This window comes from Chelonia mydas, chromosome 23 (assembly GCF_015237465.2).
Source record: "Chelonia mydas isolate rCheMyd1 chromosome 23, rCheMyd1.pri.v2, whole genome shotgun sequence".
In the NCBI taxonomy this organism is placed as follows: domain Eukaryota; kingdom Metazoa; phylum Chordata; order Testudines; family Cheloniidae; genus Chelonia; species Chelonia mydas.
In genome coordinates, this window is record NC_051263.2 from 5132999 (window position 1) to 5148587 (window position 15589).

A 15589-nucleotide genomic window follows, 5' to 3' on the forward strand; every position below is an offset into this window, starting at 1 on the left:
GCCGCTGGGTTGGACGCCGGGGGCACTGAGCTCATGTCAGGTTACAGGTGATTGACGCAGGGATCCCACCAAGGAATGTAGGCTGTGGCCCAGACCCTGCAGTATCACTGAGGTTAGAAAAAAACCCTTCAATGAGACAGTAGCACCGAGAGGCCCCAGCAGCGAGCAGAGGCCGTCCCAGGGCCAGGTGCGGCCCGGTCCCGCCAGCAATCATGGTGCCAGGGGCAGCAGACATGGTACAGAACAGCCCCACATGCTCAGTCTAAATTAGCAAAGGGGAGCTGGAGGGAAACGGACACAGAGGTCACCCAGGAGGTCAGCGGGAGCTGGGATTTGAGCCCCAGACTAGGGGCCCCGCTGCCTGCCTCATGTGCGGTCTTCTACACAGTGACACACAGCAGAGCAACGGTTTTCTAACTGGGAGAGTCAGAGCTGATAGCAGGGGGGTACACAAGAAAAATCCTGAGGCAGCAGACAACCCATTTCATTTACTGCACAAGTTATCAAACTGGGGGGCATGGAGGAATTCCGGTGGAGGGGAGAGAAAGCAGCAATGCCAGGTGGGCTCAGGCCATGGCTTGGCAGCTGGCCTCAGGGTGGGAGCATCAGTCCACCCCCGACTTATGTCAGGGGGCCCCGTGGCGTGGCTGGGATGGTGAGGTGCCACCAAAAATTGTAACTCAAAGGGACATGCTTACCTCACCTGCCCAAAGATTCCTCTGTGGCCTCCTGAGAGGGGAGGGTACATCCCATAATTTGCAAACCTCTAGAAGCCATTGATAAATGGAAGACAAATCTGGGGGGGCGCATGTGGGGTTCGTGCCCCCTTTCCCCCCCACACCTCTGGTAGAATCAGAGTTGACATGGCCAGCCTAAGAGAAGAGAGGGACCTGTGGTCCAACAGCCCTGGCGGCCTCACGGAAACCTTTCACCAAGAGTTTTCCTCCCGCCTGGCTCAAAGCATGAGAGTTACAGGCATAAAGAAGGGAGCAAAGAGTCGCTTCTGTTACGCCTCAGTGTTTGTACGCTTGGTATCTGCTTTCCTAGCTCTGCAGCCGGCCAGGGCGTCTGCCGGGAACCAGAGCCAGCGAGGAAGGGAATTTCTGCAAGCAGGAGAGAAAATGAATTAAATCCAGGCCTCCTTGCTAAGGCAAGATGAAGACAGGGTTGGGGGACACGGGGGGGAAGGAGACCCGATTCAGCAGCGTCAGGTAGTCACTGTATTTTATTGGAAAACATTGATATAGTTTTATTTTCACAGCTTGAACTGAACACAACATCGCCCGCTTTCAGACAGCCTCGCTCCCATCAGCCCCGCGCCCCAGCTCTCAAAACAGGCTTTCCCCTCCCCCCGGTTCTGCTCACAGCCCAGGGGCGCTGCCGGTCCCGCCACGGGGCACGCTAAAGCACCCGCTTTCCGGGTGGGGGAAAAATTTTCGGAGCGCCTCGCCCCCTCCCCAAACTTTTACAAAATTAAAAATAAAGAGAAGCAAGTTGACGGCTCATGCTCTTCGCGGCGGGTTGGCCAGGCAAGGGGGGCTTAGCAACAAGAGCACAGACATCAAGAAAGCAAAGGCAGGTCACTAGATAGAACAGGGGGCCGCGCCGGTGACGCCCACCCAGCCAATGGCAGCTGTCGCTCGCCTCGGGTCTTCGACAATCCCCTCCCGCCCGCCAGCTCTTGCCAATCAGAAAGCAGCCATGCCTCACGCAGGGCGGGGACTGGATGGTTAGCACCAGTATTTACACAGCAGCTCTGAGAGATGGACAGCGCTTAGGAATCATCGCATGGACATTTACAGTTTGTACAGGGCTACGAGCAAGGAGAAATGAGTCCTGGTTTTAGGATCACGTGTCAAGAGCCAATTGCTTTTTTTAAGCTTTTTTTTGGGGGGCTGTTAAAACCCTCCCCCCCTCTTTTCCCCCGGATGGCATGACAAGGTCTCTGGAACCCACACTCCAGTCTCTGGGATCGTTCGCCATCCCCCTTCTTTAAAAAGAAAAAAAAGAGACGAGACAAGAGGCTTCCCTTCCTGCCGACCCCCTGTCGTTTCCAGGGGCGAGACGCTCTGAGGCCGCGGGGTGAATGCACAGACCCACAGTGCCAGATGCATGCAACACGGTTAAAGTTTGCTCTCTCCGCGGCGTGCTGGGACACCGGCCAGCTCCGTCCGCAGAACAAAGAACCCCCCAAAGGAACTAAAGACATCTGCAAGGCTGAGATTTCCAGGGGGGTGGAGGTTGGGTTAGGGCCAGAGGGATGGGCTGGGGGAGGGGAGGAAGGGGAAAAGGGCAGGAGGGACAGGGGACAATCATGCAGTTTGGGGAAAGTAAATTTTTTGTGGCTTAGTCAGATTTCTTCCACAGCCGACTGGAGTTTGCTGAAAGAACCAGATTACTTAAGTAGAGAGAGAGTGTTGGAGAAAAGTAGTGAAGGAGAATGGGCATTGCCAGCCGCCCGTCCCGGAGCCTTCACTTTGCGGTCATCATCTGCACAAACTCTGTGAGAGAGAGAGAGAGAGGGGCGAAGGTACAGGATCAGCGAGCCAGGATCGCATCCCCACTCCGCCCTTCTACAGGACTCGGCTACAGGAACAGCCCATTAGCCTTGTTTCCCCAAAGGGCTCAGGATCCGTGAGACCCCGTGCACAGAGCTGTCTGAAAGTGGGGGCGGAGAGCTAAGCACCCCCTGGGTATAAGGGGGATGGGGTACCCCTCTCAGACAGATCTCACAGCTCTTACACAGAACTCAAAGCACTTCAAAAAGGATCAACCTTGCCCCCATCATGGGGGGGGGGGGGGAAGAGAGGAGAGCAAACATAAGGAGAAGCGACATGCCCCAAGGTCTCCCAGCAGGCCAGTGGCTGAGCCAGCGCTCTCAAGCTCCAGTTCAGCACTCAGGTTCTGGCACCTTCACCCAATGCAGAAATGCAGCCACTTCTGGGGTGGAACTCAGCAGCTGGAACAGTTCTACAGAAGTGCCAGCAGCTGAAAGCTACAAGCGTCCTCCCATTCTGGACATGCATTTGCACGGTAAGTTTGGGATTGCAGACCTCTTGGGGCATTTTTCGAGCAGCAGGACCTGGGCCTGATCAGGTCAATGGTGCTCAGCTGCAGGTGACCGTTGGGTTGCCGGACCCTTGAGGACAATAGCCTGGTGGCTGGTGAGGCATCTCAGCATCCCTCTCCGACTCACCTTCATAATTGACCTGCCCGTCTCCATCGATGTCAGCCTCTCGGATCATCTCGTCTACCTCCTCATCGGTCAGCTTCTCTCCCAGGTTCGTCATCACGTGGCGCAGCTCCGCCGCGCTAATGTAGCCGTTCCCGTCCTGTAAGGCAGGGGGCGACAGAGCGAGGATTTAGCTCAGTACAGCCACTCCCCTTCCACACACCCCGCCCCTGCACACCACAGACGTGGCAGCTCAGTGACCCCGGCACCCACAACACCCTGCCCCCCACCTCCCAGATGGGTGCTCACCTTATCAAAGACCCGGAATGCCTCCCTGATCTCTTCCTCGCTGTCCGTATCCTTCATCTTCCTCGCCATCATGGTCAGGAATTCTGGGAAGTCGATGGTGCCGTTCCCTGGAAAGGAAGTGGTGCCTTTGAGTGAAGGGGACTAGCGGGGCGCTGGGCCGGGGAAAAGCACCAGGGGATAAGGGAGAGGCAAGGAAGGGAATCAGCTGGCTGTGCCAGGCCCGGCTTGGAGCCTGAAGGCCTGTTTGTCTGCAGAGCAGGCAGTACAGCCATATGCTCTGGTGGGACCCGCCTGTAAGGCGGGACAGGAGTTCGGAGCCCATGGGCTCTTCAATCCGGGGCCCCTCAGCTGAGGCGACCAGCGCGGTGGCATCATTCTCTGTGGAACCGGACTGAGGTCCCAAGGAACGGCTGCGGGCAGCCGGCAGCAGCCTCAGCTGGCTTTGAACCACCGGCCTCAGGAAGCCTGCCAGACCAGGGCAACGGGCACCCGAGAACAGCTGCCCACGGAGCCCCACTGGGATAAGCCAGGATGCACGAGCCAGGTAGAGTGCCCAGGACGCCTCCTCCAGCATCTTACGTGTGGGGGGGGGAATGGGTTTGCTGCTGAACACCGTCCCCTCCCATTCTGCTCCCTGCCAGGCAGGCCGCCCTCGGCCACTCAACGCCCTTCCGGCTCACCATCCGCATCCACCTCGTTGATCATGTCCTGCAGCTCTGCTTCGGTGGGGTTCTGGCCCAGGGACCTCATCACCGTCCCCAGCTCCTTGGTGGTGATGGTGCCGTCCCCATCCTTGTCGAACAGGGAGAAGGCCTCCTTGAACTCTGAGGGAGGGAGAGACCCGCCGCGCGTCAGTGCTTCGGTTAATGAGGCTCCTCTACCGCAGAGCTGCTGAGCACGCTTCGGTGGCTAGCAAGGAGCAGCCGAGCGGCTCATGAGACAGGCCGCTCAGAGGCAAAATACCCAGGGCACCTTAATCCTGAATTCCCCACCCCCATCCCCTCACCACTGCTTCCAATGTCAAGTCTGACCCTAGGGTGAGTCTGCGTCTTCCCGCTGACCGAATGGTCGTAAGGGGCCTAGCTTGAGCACTGGCCACTGCCAGAGACGGGATGAGAGGGCCCCATGGCTGGCGATTCCTATGCTGGTCAAATTAGGCCATTTGAAGGGAGGTCAGCAGTACCCACTTACTTAAACAGCACCCCTCAGCCTAGGGATGGTTAGAGAGCCTAATGCTAAAGGGCTGGCAAGAAGCTAAAATACAGCTATCAGCAGGGGCACAGGGCACCAGCCAGTGGGGTAACCCCTCTCGAAGGTGCCACACTGGTGTTCCTGTGTCCATTCCCCAGTCGTCTCCTGCAGACAAACCCTTTGCTCGGTCCCATCCTGGGGCCCACCCCTGGGGCCAGGCTTCTATTTTCCAACAAAGTTAGCTGGGGACTTCGACAGCACTAATCAGGCTGCTGCTAAAACCCAACGGCCGGAGGCTGCGGTGGGGGAGTCCGGATGCCCCGGTCATAGGACAGCCAATCAGAAACATGGCCCATTGCAAGAGCTGAGCAGTCTCTGATCCCAGTCTGCAGGCTGACAAAAACCTTAAGACGTGCTTCTCTCCGCGACCGCTACAAAGAAGGGGAACCGCAAAGCCGGCTACGCACCAAGCCCAGGGAAACAGACTGTCATTAATGAAATACTAGAACCAACCTTCCGTGATACCCATAGCAGGGACAGTATTTGAATCAGATTTTTAAGCTGACTGTCTTTAAGCATTTAAAGAGCTTCCAGCTAGCTGGGGGCATAGTCGTCCAGGTAGCACTTGGTGGAGAATCTCATCTACTGTCTGCCTATTTGTGCCCCGGCCCCAGCAGCAGACCCCCTATGTGCCTACCATCAATTACTCCTTAGCTCTATGTCACGAGGTGAGCTCCAGGAGCGGGACTCTAAACGCTGCAGCCATGAGCACGAAGACTTGGCAGAGTCTCAGAGCATTGCTACGCCTGAAAGTCCTACACACAGCGGAGAACCTAGCCCCTTCCCTGGAGCATGCTCGGTCCTGCATTGTGGGGGGCATGGCCAGTAATGGGGCCCACCCCACGCCCCAGAAAGTCATCTTCATGCCCCACTGGGCAGCATCTACAGCAAGACCAGAGACTCCTCCTTTTCCCCTGCTCACTCGGGGCACAGGTGGAGGGGGAGGGGAAAAGGGGTCACTACAGATGCACTGAAGCGGTGTGTTGGGAGACGCTCACCCCCCCTTCAGTCTAAATACGGGGGAGCCCATGTAGAGTGAACAGCTGAACACCCTGGATCAGTTCTTCTGGCCCTACACGGTGGGGATGACAGACAAGAGCTGCACCTGGGGATGCTGTGGATACTGGGTTCCCTCCCCATTCTTCCGAGCCCTGGGCTTGGGGGGCGATCACTACAACACAGAGCCTTTGCGAGCGCCACGGTTACAACAAACACTCCGCTAGGTGGAAGGCGGGTTTAGGACTCACCTGCTATCTGCTCTTCAGTCAGCTGGTCGGCCTAGAAGGAGCAGAGAGAAGTTAGTCACCAGGGCATGGAAACAGTCGGTTGTTACAACACCTAGAAGGCAGCTCTTAGCAAAGGATGCTGGGTTGACAGGCCTGATCGGTGCCCGCCTCTCTGATTCAGGCGGTGGCAGCATAATCGTCCCCTGCTTTGAGAGCACCACCTCTAGGATAAGGCAACACTAGCTCCCCACGGCCCAGCCACTCCTTGATCTCCGTACCGGAAACGGTGATCATCAGGGCCGTTCCTGACAGGCTGCTGCCTCGACCCATCATCATAAAGACAAGGGGGCAGGTGCCACCGTAGGGCAGCAGCTGAACCCCCAGCCACTGTCACAACTAATACCACCAGTGCTCCAGCACCTGGCGCCAGGACGCTGTGGCTCTATTTCCAGTTCCACTACAGAGCACGCCTCTTGCCCCATGTGTGCGATGGAGTCAAGATCTGCCTCACCAGGGCCTTAGTTCAGTAGGGTTTATACCGAGCACTGAGTCAAGGCATCAGGGAAGGGCAGCGTATTAACAGACAGCCTAGCCAAGATTCCTGAGGTTGCAAGGATGCCACCAGTCCCAAGCACCCATGAGCTCTCTGCCGGAGATATAAAATGCTGGCGGTGCAGCCCTTTGCTGATCCTCATGTGCCCTCAAGGGGATTAAGGGGAACTCCAAAGTTGCTGGAGCCCCAAAATGCAGGGTTTGTAAAAAAGCTCCTGACACAAGTCTGGGGGAAATATGATTTCAGCACACAGGCCTGTTTGGACCTCAAGCTTTGCCTGCAGTTTTGGAAACTGCAGCACCCAGAGGCAACCATATGAAAACGACGAGAAATGGTGAACTTCACGAGGCTCCATTGTGAAATGCGATTGAATCCCTGGCACCAAGGAAGGAAGAATGGTGCCGTGCCTGAGGGCTGTCAGCACCGAGGCTGGAGCAGAGCAGCGATTAAGGTTTCATACTGCAGCCCAACACCCTAGTATCTGGGTGCCTTCCGTGACAAACTAATAGCCAGAGCGAGGTTCCCAGTAGCCTTGCTCCCTTTGGGACAGCAATGCCCTGCTCCAGATAACATCTCACTGGAGAAAGCCTCATGGTAGCGTTTGGGCAGCAACACCCACTAGAAATGCAGCAGCTTCGCAGCCACCCAGGGCGGGAATCAAGACGACAGAGCAATTCTAAAATTGAGTGAAGGGAGGATGCGAACCAGTAATTTTCCCAGCCATAGGGGGTGACGGGGGTGGGGTCAGCTCCCCACAGTGGGTCAAATGAGGGCATTCATGCCTGAGGCAGAGACAATCAACTACAGGACCAAGCTGCTCCAATCTCTATCCAGCTACATCTGCTTCCACCGCTGGCATGAGCACACGCCAGGGGGCTGGCAAGGGGCATTGGACAATTTTCATCTTTGCTCGTTAGCTTGGGGTCAGTTGCTCCTCAAAGCGAGACCGAATTCTGCAGCCACCCAAGCTGGGATTGAGCTGCTGTCAGATCTTGAGACAAAAGCAGGGTCAGGCCGTGGGAACCCTCCAGGGAACACACAGAGCAGTGATAGAGATTTCCGACATCAGGTGTGCATTGAGGTGGCAAAGGTATCTTCAGTGGAGGTGTGAAACCAACGTCCATACAGTCACTAAAAATCCCAGAGCACTTTCCCCAAGAGACTGCACCTTAGCCCCAACATCCTGGCCTGATTCCAATCGGCAGATCCATTCAGCCTCCCTAAACTCCCCTGCAGTTTCAGTAGGATAGAGTTCTCATCTTTCTAGCCTGACCTACTGCGTAAGCACTGCTGAGCCATTCCAGTGACGAGAAAGGCACATCTTGTAAGTCATAGCTCAGATGAAAGGTGCTCCAGAAACATAGGCTGGTAAGGAGAGAGCAGCGAGCAAAGATTAATTCGTTAGGCATGAATATCTACCGGTCAACTGAGAAAGGGAACGGCAGTCACAGCTGATGGCAGTTTGTGGGGGAGAAAACTCCCTCCCCATGGCTTGGTGTGAATGAGGCGACTCCATCCATGGAGGTGGAAGGTCATGACAGCTCCCCAGTAGCTGAAGCAGCATGTTGTCCTGCTGCAATGGGGAGAGGTTGGAGAATTTGGAGGGGAAAGGAAGAGATCCTGCATCGCCCCATCAGAGATAATAAAGGGATGATCAGTCAACACTACTTCTGTAAAGGGAAATCAGGCCTCCCCAATCTATTAGAATTCTTTGAGGGGGGTCAACAAACACATAGACAAGAGTGATCCAGTAGACAGAGTGCACATGGATTTTCAGAAAGTCTTTGACATGGTCCCTCACCAAAGACCCTTAGGCAAAGTAAGCCGTCATGGGATAAGAGGGAAGGGCCTCTCATGGATCAGTAACTTGTTCACAGACATGGAACAAAGGGTAAGAAGAAACGGCTTGTTTTCACAGTGGAGAGGGGGAATTAGTGGCATCCTCCAAAGGGGTCTGTGCTAGGACCTGTGCTGTTCAACATATTCATGAATGATCTGGAAAAAGCGATGAACAGTGAGGTGGCAAAGTTTGCAGATGATACAAAATTACTCAAGACAGTTAAGTCCAACGCAGACTGCAACGAGACAAAGGGATCTCACCAAACTGGGTGACAAAATGGCAGATAAATGCAATGCTGATTAATGCAAAGTAATGCATATAAATGCACATAATTCCAACATTACATACAAAATGATGGGGTCTAAATTAGCTATCATCACTCAAGAAAGATCTTGGAGTTATTGTGGATAGTTCTCTGAAAACATCCACTCAGTGCACAGCAGCAGTCAAAAAAGCGAACAGAACATTAGGAACGGACAGAAGACAGTAAACATCACAATATAAAGCCATGATACGCCCACACCTTGAACACTATGTGCAGTTCTGGTTGCCCCATCTCAAAAAAGAGATAACTGGAAAAGGTACAGAGATGGGCAATAAAAATGATTAAGTGTATGGAACAGCTTCCATATGAGGAGAGATTAATAAGACTAGGACTCTTCATCTTGGAAAAGAGATGACCAAGGCGGGATACGATACCGATATATAAAACAACTGGCATGGAGAAAGTGACAAAGGAAGCGTTATTTACCCCTTCACATAACAAGAACTAGAGGTCACCAATGAAATCAATAGGCAGCAGGCTTAAAACAAACAAAAAGAAGTATTTCTTCACACAACGCACAGTCAACCTGTGGAACGTCTTGTCTCGGGATGTTGTGAAGGCCAAAAGTATAACCGAGTTCAAAAAAGAATTAGATGAGTTAATGGAAGACAGGTCCATTAATGGCTGTTAGTCAGGATGCTCAGGGACACAGATGCTCAGGGACACAACCACATGCTCCGGGTGTCCCTAAGCCTCTGATTGCCAGAAGCTGGGACTAGATGACAGGGGATGGATCGCTCCGTAATTGCTGTGTTCTGTTCATTCCCTCTGAAGCACCTGGCACTGGCCGCTGTCAGACAGGATACTGGGCTAGATGGACTATTCCTCTGAGCCAGCATGGCCATTCTTTTCACTGTTCTGATCCTGGCAAGGCCTGTAACCTCACATGGCAAAAGACCAAAGCTCAATGTGGCACCACCGCACCAGGAACTGCTGCCCAGCAGGAGCTCAAAATCCTAACCATCCTCCTCCCCGAAGAGGAGCCTTCATCCCCAGGACGGGAAGTTTATCCTCCTCCTAGCATGCCCATCTGGGTGCTTGCTCAGTGGGTTTCCCTTCCAAGACCCTGTTCAGGTAGGAATCTCTCCCCTCTGCAGCCTAGCTCCACTCCTTACTCATGCTGAATCACCCACTGCAGCTTCTTGTTCTCCACTTAGCACTCCCACAACCAACAAGTCTCCCCTCTCCTGGGGACTGCCCACTTCGTTTCTTGTACCCTGCTCTGGCCACTGTCAGGGCCAGGATACTGGAGCCCCTGGTCTGATCCAGCCTGGCGAGCCCTAGGTTACCAAGTTCCTAAGCGCGCTTTCCAGCACACGCCAAGGTCACATTCCCTCAGGACGCACTTCAACCAAAACCCTGATCCACTGCTCCCTGTAGCTGACACACCAGCTCCCAACCTCAATGATTCTAGCCGCCCCCGCCCCCACACTTCACAAGGCACCCTCCCCCAACCTTGAAAACCCCAGCAAGGTCCTCCTGCACCCTCATACCAGCCATCCGCAAGGCCATCTCCATCCATACCAGCCACACACCCCCACCCCCTCTCCCTAGCCATCACAGAACTCCCCAAACCCCACTCAGACTTCATTGCCTCCTCCCTTCAGCTCTGGGATTCCTCCACCAACCCCCTAGCACATCTAACCCACACCAAGATGGTCCCAATCCACACACCCCAAAGTCCCGTATCCCCGGTAAACACCCACAAACCTCATTTCCTTTGAGCTCCTTCCCAACCCTCACTCACCTCCAAACCCTCAGATCTCCAGTTACTCCAGGCCTTTCACGTCCCCTCGCCTTCCATAACCTCAAGCCTTCCTAGCCTCACACTCTCCAGCTAATCCCCCCCCAAACCTCCAGACCCTTCCCCCTTGAGCCAGAGAGCTTCCACCAGGCCACTGTACCCCCACTATATCCCCAAGCTGCACAGATCCAGACCCCTAAGCTTGTCACCCACACCTGCCTATCAGCACCCCAGCCATCAACCTACCCGGTTCAAACCCTGCTAACCCCCACATCTTCCCCCGCCACACCACAACCCTTCAGTCTCCTTGCGACATCCCTCCTCAAGTGCTGCCCGCCCACCAACCCTCCCACGCCCCAACTCACCTGCCAGCCTCTCCACACCCCCTGCCTAACATACCCAATCTCTCTCCATGCTCCCGGCTTTCACAACACCCCTAACACACAGCCCAGCCCGCCCACCCCCTTCCCATCCCGCTCTCCAACACCTAACCCACCCCAACACCTCCTCCTGACAACCCCCCCCCACTGTGCCTTCCAATGCCAGCTCAAATGGCCCCCCCAAGACACCCTCCCCCGCACCGGCCTCCAGCCCCCCCGCACCTTCCAGACACAGCCTGAAACTGCCACTGTACCCTGACACCCCCAGGCCCCCCCACAAGCCATACACACCACCATAGAGCCCCACCTGTAACCCCCACGAGACACCCCCCTCACTCCCTCCACCTCCCCAGTGCCCCCCAACACCCCCACCCCCTTCCCTCCAACCCCCACGCTTCCTAACACCCCCCCAGCCCCCTTCCCAACACCCCCCACTCAACCCAGCTCAACTCAACACCTCCAGCTCCAGGACCCCCCCCCCCAGCCCGACACCTCCAGCTCCAGGACCCCCCCTGCCCCCCCCCAGCCCGACACCTCCAGCCCCAGGACCCCCCCTGCCCCCCCCCCCAGCCCGACACCTCCAGCCCCAGGACCCCCCCTGCCCCCCCCCCCGCCCGACACCTCCAGCCCCAGGACCCCCCCGGCCCCCCCCCCAGCCCGACACCTCCAGCCCCAGGACCCCCCCTGCCCCCCCCCCAGCCCGACACCTCCAGCTCCAGGACCCCCCCTGCCCCCCCCCCCCAGCCCGACACCTCCAGCCCCAGGACCCACCATGCCACCCTGCCCGACACCTCCAGCCCAGGACCGCCCCCCCCAGCCCAACACCTCCAGCTCCAGGACCCCCCCTGCCCCCCCCCCCAGCCCGACACCTCCAGCCCAGGACCGCCCCCCCCAGCCCAACACCTCCACCCCAGGACCCCCCCCAGCAGACAGCCCCCCCCACTCAACCCAGCTCCCAAACCCCTCCCACCCCCAGGGCCCCCAAATCCCTCCATGTCCCGGGCCCTGCCCCCCTTCCTGGCGCCCCCCCCCCGGGCCCCTCCCCTCACCATGGCGGGGTCCGGCTCGCGGCGGCAGGAGGCTCCAGGCGGCGGCGGCGGCGGCAGCGGCGGGTGGGGGAGGGAGGTACCACCAGCACCAGCCGGGACTCGCTAACCGCTTCACAGTCACACCCCCCACTCCGAGACCCCTCCGCCAGCCACTCGCTGCTCCGGCCCCGCCCCCGGGCCCGCCGCAGCAGAACGGGGAGCGGGAGGCGCCCGCCGTCACGCCCCGTCCCGGGGACTATTTTCTCTCTCCGCGCACGAACACACGGCAGGTCGCGTCACCCATGTGTCGCGCCTTTCCATTGGTCCGGAGGCGGCGGCGGGATGAGAGCGCGGCGCTGATTGGACGCTGCTCACCTGCAATGCGTAAAAATTGGACCAGGCCATGTTAGGGGGAGGGCGGGGGGACGGGGAGGGAACCAAGCGCGGGAGGGAGATCACGGGACGGACACAGCCAGACCAGGGTAGCTGGGGGTAGGAGAGGAGCATCGACACCCCTTTTCCTGGAATGGAACAGCCCGGAGCAGCCCACCCCAGCAGGCAGATGGACCAACCCAGGGGAGTGGGCGGAGCCCAGGAGATCACGTGACACAGAAGACCGTGCCCCTAATCCTTATTCACAAAGCACAGGCCCGCCCGTTTTGCCACGCCCCTGAAGCTTTTGGCCACGCCCATTCATCCCAGTTGCATTAGACCGCGCCCCGTATGGCTCGGGCCGCGAATCAATCAGCTTTGGCCACGCCTCTTCTGAGTGTGGCCATAGTATTATCGGCCACGCCCCCTGCTCTCGGGACCACGCCCCATCACTTCTGGCCACGCCCTCACGACTAATACCACGCCCATATTCTCATTGACCAAATCTCCTATTGTCAGGGCCACGCCGCCATCGTGTCTGGCCACGCCCCTATGCTAATACCATGTGGGTATTATCATTGGTCTATTTTGTGGCCCCGCCCGCTGTGCTCAGGTCACAAGCCTTGGCTTTGGCCCCAGTCGCCTGGGTTCCTGGTTCTGTCTCCGTCCCCACCCCCAGGGCGGAGTGTGTGGACCATCGCCCCCTTGGGGCCCAGGGCAGGGGTGTCCCCTAGGGTCTGCTCCCCCAGGGCTTTGCCATTCATGCCCTGGTGAGTCTGGTACCTGGCGGGCAGCACCATTCACTAGGCTGGTGTGACCCACTGAGGCACAGCCCCTTCGCACCCCCCACCACCTGGCCCATCGAATGGAACGGATTCCCCTTCCCAGGAGGAGATGGGGGTTGTCAATGCATGCTCAGCCCACACCCCCTTCCCCATCGCCTTCCTTCCCTGTCTCCCTCAAGCTCTGGCCTGATCCCCATGACCCTGAGATGAGAGGTTTCACAAATTGCTCTTCGGCTCGACTGCTACCAGCCTGGTTTTGATGGGCCCCGAGGGAGTGGCCCCAAGGATGCTGTTACCCCAGAGCCCATGAGTCATCTGCGGCTGGCAGAAATCCACTTTTAACCCTCCTGGTTTATGACCCATTGGCTCCTTCCCCGTTCTGCCTCCCTCTGAAATATCTAAGGATCCACTCTGTCCCCTTCCCTGACTCCCCCTTGTCAACATCCCCAGTGCCCCCAAACACTGCCACCTCCCCATGGTACCCTCCCAACCCAAAACCCCACTCGCGCTCCCTCCAGCCCCCCTTCCTGACAGCCCCACCCCACCATCCCCCATCGCCACCAAACACCTCCAGCCACTAGTATCCCCCACCCCACCCTCTACCCCCAAACCCCTTCCCAGCCCCTTGCTTAGACTCCCTGCTTCTCTGCATCCCCTTCTCGGACGCTAGGTGGCAGCCAAAGCCTGTGGGGCCTGCATCGACTTCCCAAACCCGGCCCCGCAGGCCTCCAGCCTGAAATGGGAGTGCCCGGTGAGAGGGGAGGAATAGCTCCCCTGCCTCCCTCTTCACCCGCCTCTAATCCCCTGCCAGCTGTGCCCAACCCTTGCTCCACGGTTAGGTACCAGCTGGCGTGGGATCTGGGCTAGTTTGCCTGCCGGCAGCCGGACAAATTTTCTCACCCAGCTCTATTCTCAGTAGCTACGTACTTTCCCCCTGTCTTTCCCGTCACAGAATCTATTTCCTTTCCATCTTTCCATCCGCAATATCTGTCTGCCTCTCCCTCTCCCTCCCCCCATCCACGGGAGCGATCTACCCCTCTGCAGTCCGTATCTCATCTGTTTCATCTGTTGACTCTCTGTCTGTTCTTCCTTTCCTCTGCAGTCAATCTATCCATCCTTCCCTCTCTATCTATCTGCCATCCTTCCTTCTCTCTGCTGTATCCATCCATCCTTCCTGCCCCAGTATCTCTCTTTATCTATCCACCCATCCCTCCCTCCCTCCCCAGTATCTCTCTCTATCCATCCTTCCTTCCTTCCTTCCCCCGAAACCAACCATCCACCTACCCCCTGATCCTGCGACAACAAGGGTGGCCAACCTGAGCCTGAGAAGGAGACAGAATTTACCAAAGTACATTGCTAAAGATCCACATTCGTCAGCAGCCCCCCTATCAGCTCCCCCCTCTCCCAGCACCTCCCGCCCACCGGCAGCCCTGCCGATCAGCTGTTTCGTGGCGTGCAGGAGGCTCTGAGGAGGAGGGGGAGGAGCGAGGGCCCGGCAGGCTCAGGAGAGGGGGCGGGAAGGGGTGGAGTGGGGGCAGAGCCCGGGTGGAGCAGTGAGCCCCCCTCGGTCCTTTGGGAAGTTGGCGCTTGTAGCTCCAGCCCCGGAGTCAGTGCCTGTACAAGGAGCTGCATCTTAACTTCGGTCTCCGGAGCCACAGGTTGCTCGACAATGTGTTTCTAACCCAGCTTTTCTCTCTCCGGCACCCCGGCATCTGCTGAAGCTGCTAAGCCGGGGAAGGGGGCCAGCTGTGCTGATGGTTTCTGGGACGTAGACACCTGGCCACGTGGGATCGGGATCAAACCCCCCACTTCCCCCCCCGGCTTATTAGCCATGGGGGGGCACCAGACAGCAGTGACTTGTGACCGATCTCGGATCCCCCACCCGTTGCTTCCCTATGGATCCTGCCTCTGCTCGGACCCCCGGCACTTTCTCCCTGCTGTTGGCGCTGCAGGCAGGGCAGGTCTCATCCTGCTGGCAGCCAGGGATCCGGTCCAGGCGCCGGTGCTTCAGCTGGCTGGACACCAGCTGCAGCTGGGTAGGGACGGGGGCGTTAGAACAGGGAACGGCTGCCAAGGGCGGTGCCTCCTCCCTGCGGCCTCGCGTCCATGAAACCCTGCAGGAGTTTCGCTGTGAATCAGCAGGAAACATGGCACCGCCAACCTGAATTCCTCAGGGTCTGGGATGGGTGCAAGGAGAGCACAATACGTGCGTGGCCACCGCGGCCCGCTTCTGGCGGCAATCAGTACTACCCGACTGTGTGTCATAGCCCCTATAGTGCTGGAAGCTAGTGGAGATTCTCCATCAGCCCACATAGTTACAGAGGAGGAGGCCCATAGTTCTCCCCTCCCCCTCTTACCACTAATGCTCCAGTGGGGTTTAAATGGGAAGGGCACGGAGAGGCGCAAGGCCAAGATTCCTCAGCTGCCTCGCTAGCCCCGAGCGCATCCCTCTGACAAGCAGGGACACGACACAGGCTCTGCTCACCTCCTACTGCCTCCCTGCCTTTCCTCGGTGACTCTGTTCCCCTGTCCTCATCTCTGCTCCCTCCTCTCTTTACCCCGGGGGTCCCCTGACTCTCCTGCTGTACTACAGGACAGTGCTTT

The 15589-nt window shown here is 57.6% G+C and overlaps 1 protein-coding gene across 1 annotated transcript; it reads right to left on the bottom strand.

Annotated features, from left to right (window-relative positions):
- Positions 1-1207: 1207 nt before the first annotated feature.
- Positions 1208-12113, bottom strand: CALM3 (calmodulin 3). Its single transcript, XM_037884529.2, has 6 exons — positions 11850-12113; positions 5980-6010; positions 4162-4305; positions 3482-3588; positions 3197-3332; positions 1208-2501 (listed from the first exon to the last, which is right to left on the bottom strand). The coding sequence occupies exons 1-6, from the start codon at positions 11850-11852 to the stop codon at positions 2473-2475; spliced, it is 450 nt and encodes a 149-aa protein (XP_037740457.1). The 5' UTR covers positions 11853-12113; the 3' UTR covers positions 1208-2472.
- Between the last annotated feature and the right edge of the window lie 3476 nt (positions 12114-15589).

Bases quoted from the DNA above. Each gene is read 5' to 3' on its own strand.
- CALM3 (XM_037884529.2), bottom strand. The intron at 4,306-5,979 runs GTGAGTCCTAAA...TCCCTCCCTCAG, and splicing joins GACTGAAGAGCAGATAGCAG to AGTTCAAGGAGGCCTTCTCC. The intron at 3,589-4,161 runs GTGAGCCGGAAG...CTTCCTTTCCAG, and splicing joins CAACGAGGTGGATGCGGATG to GGAACGGCACCATCGACTTC.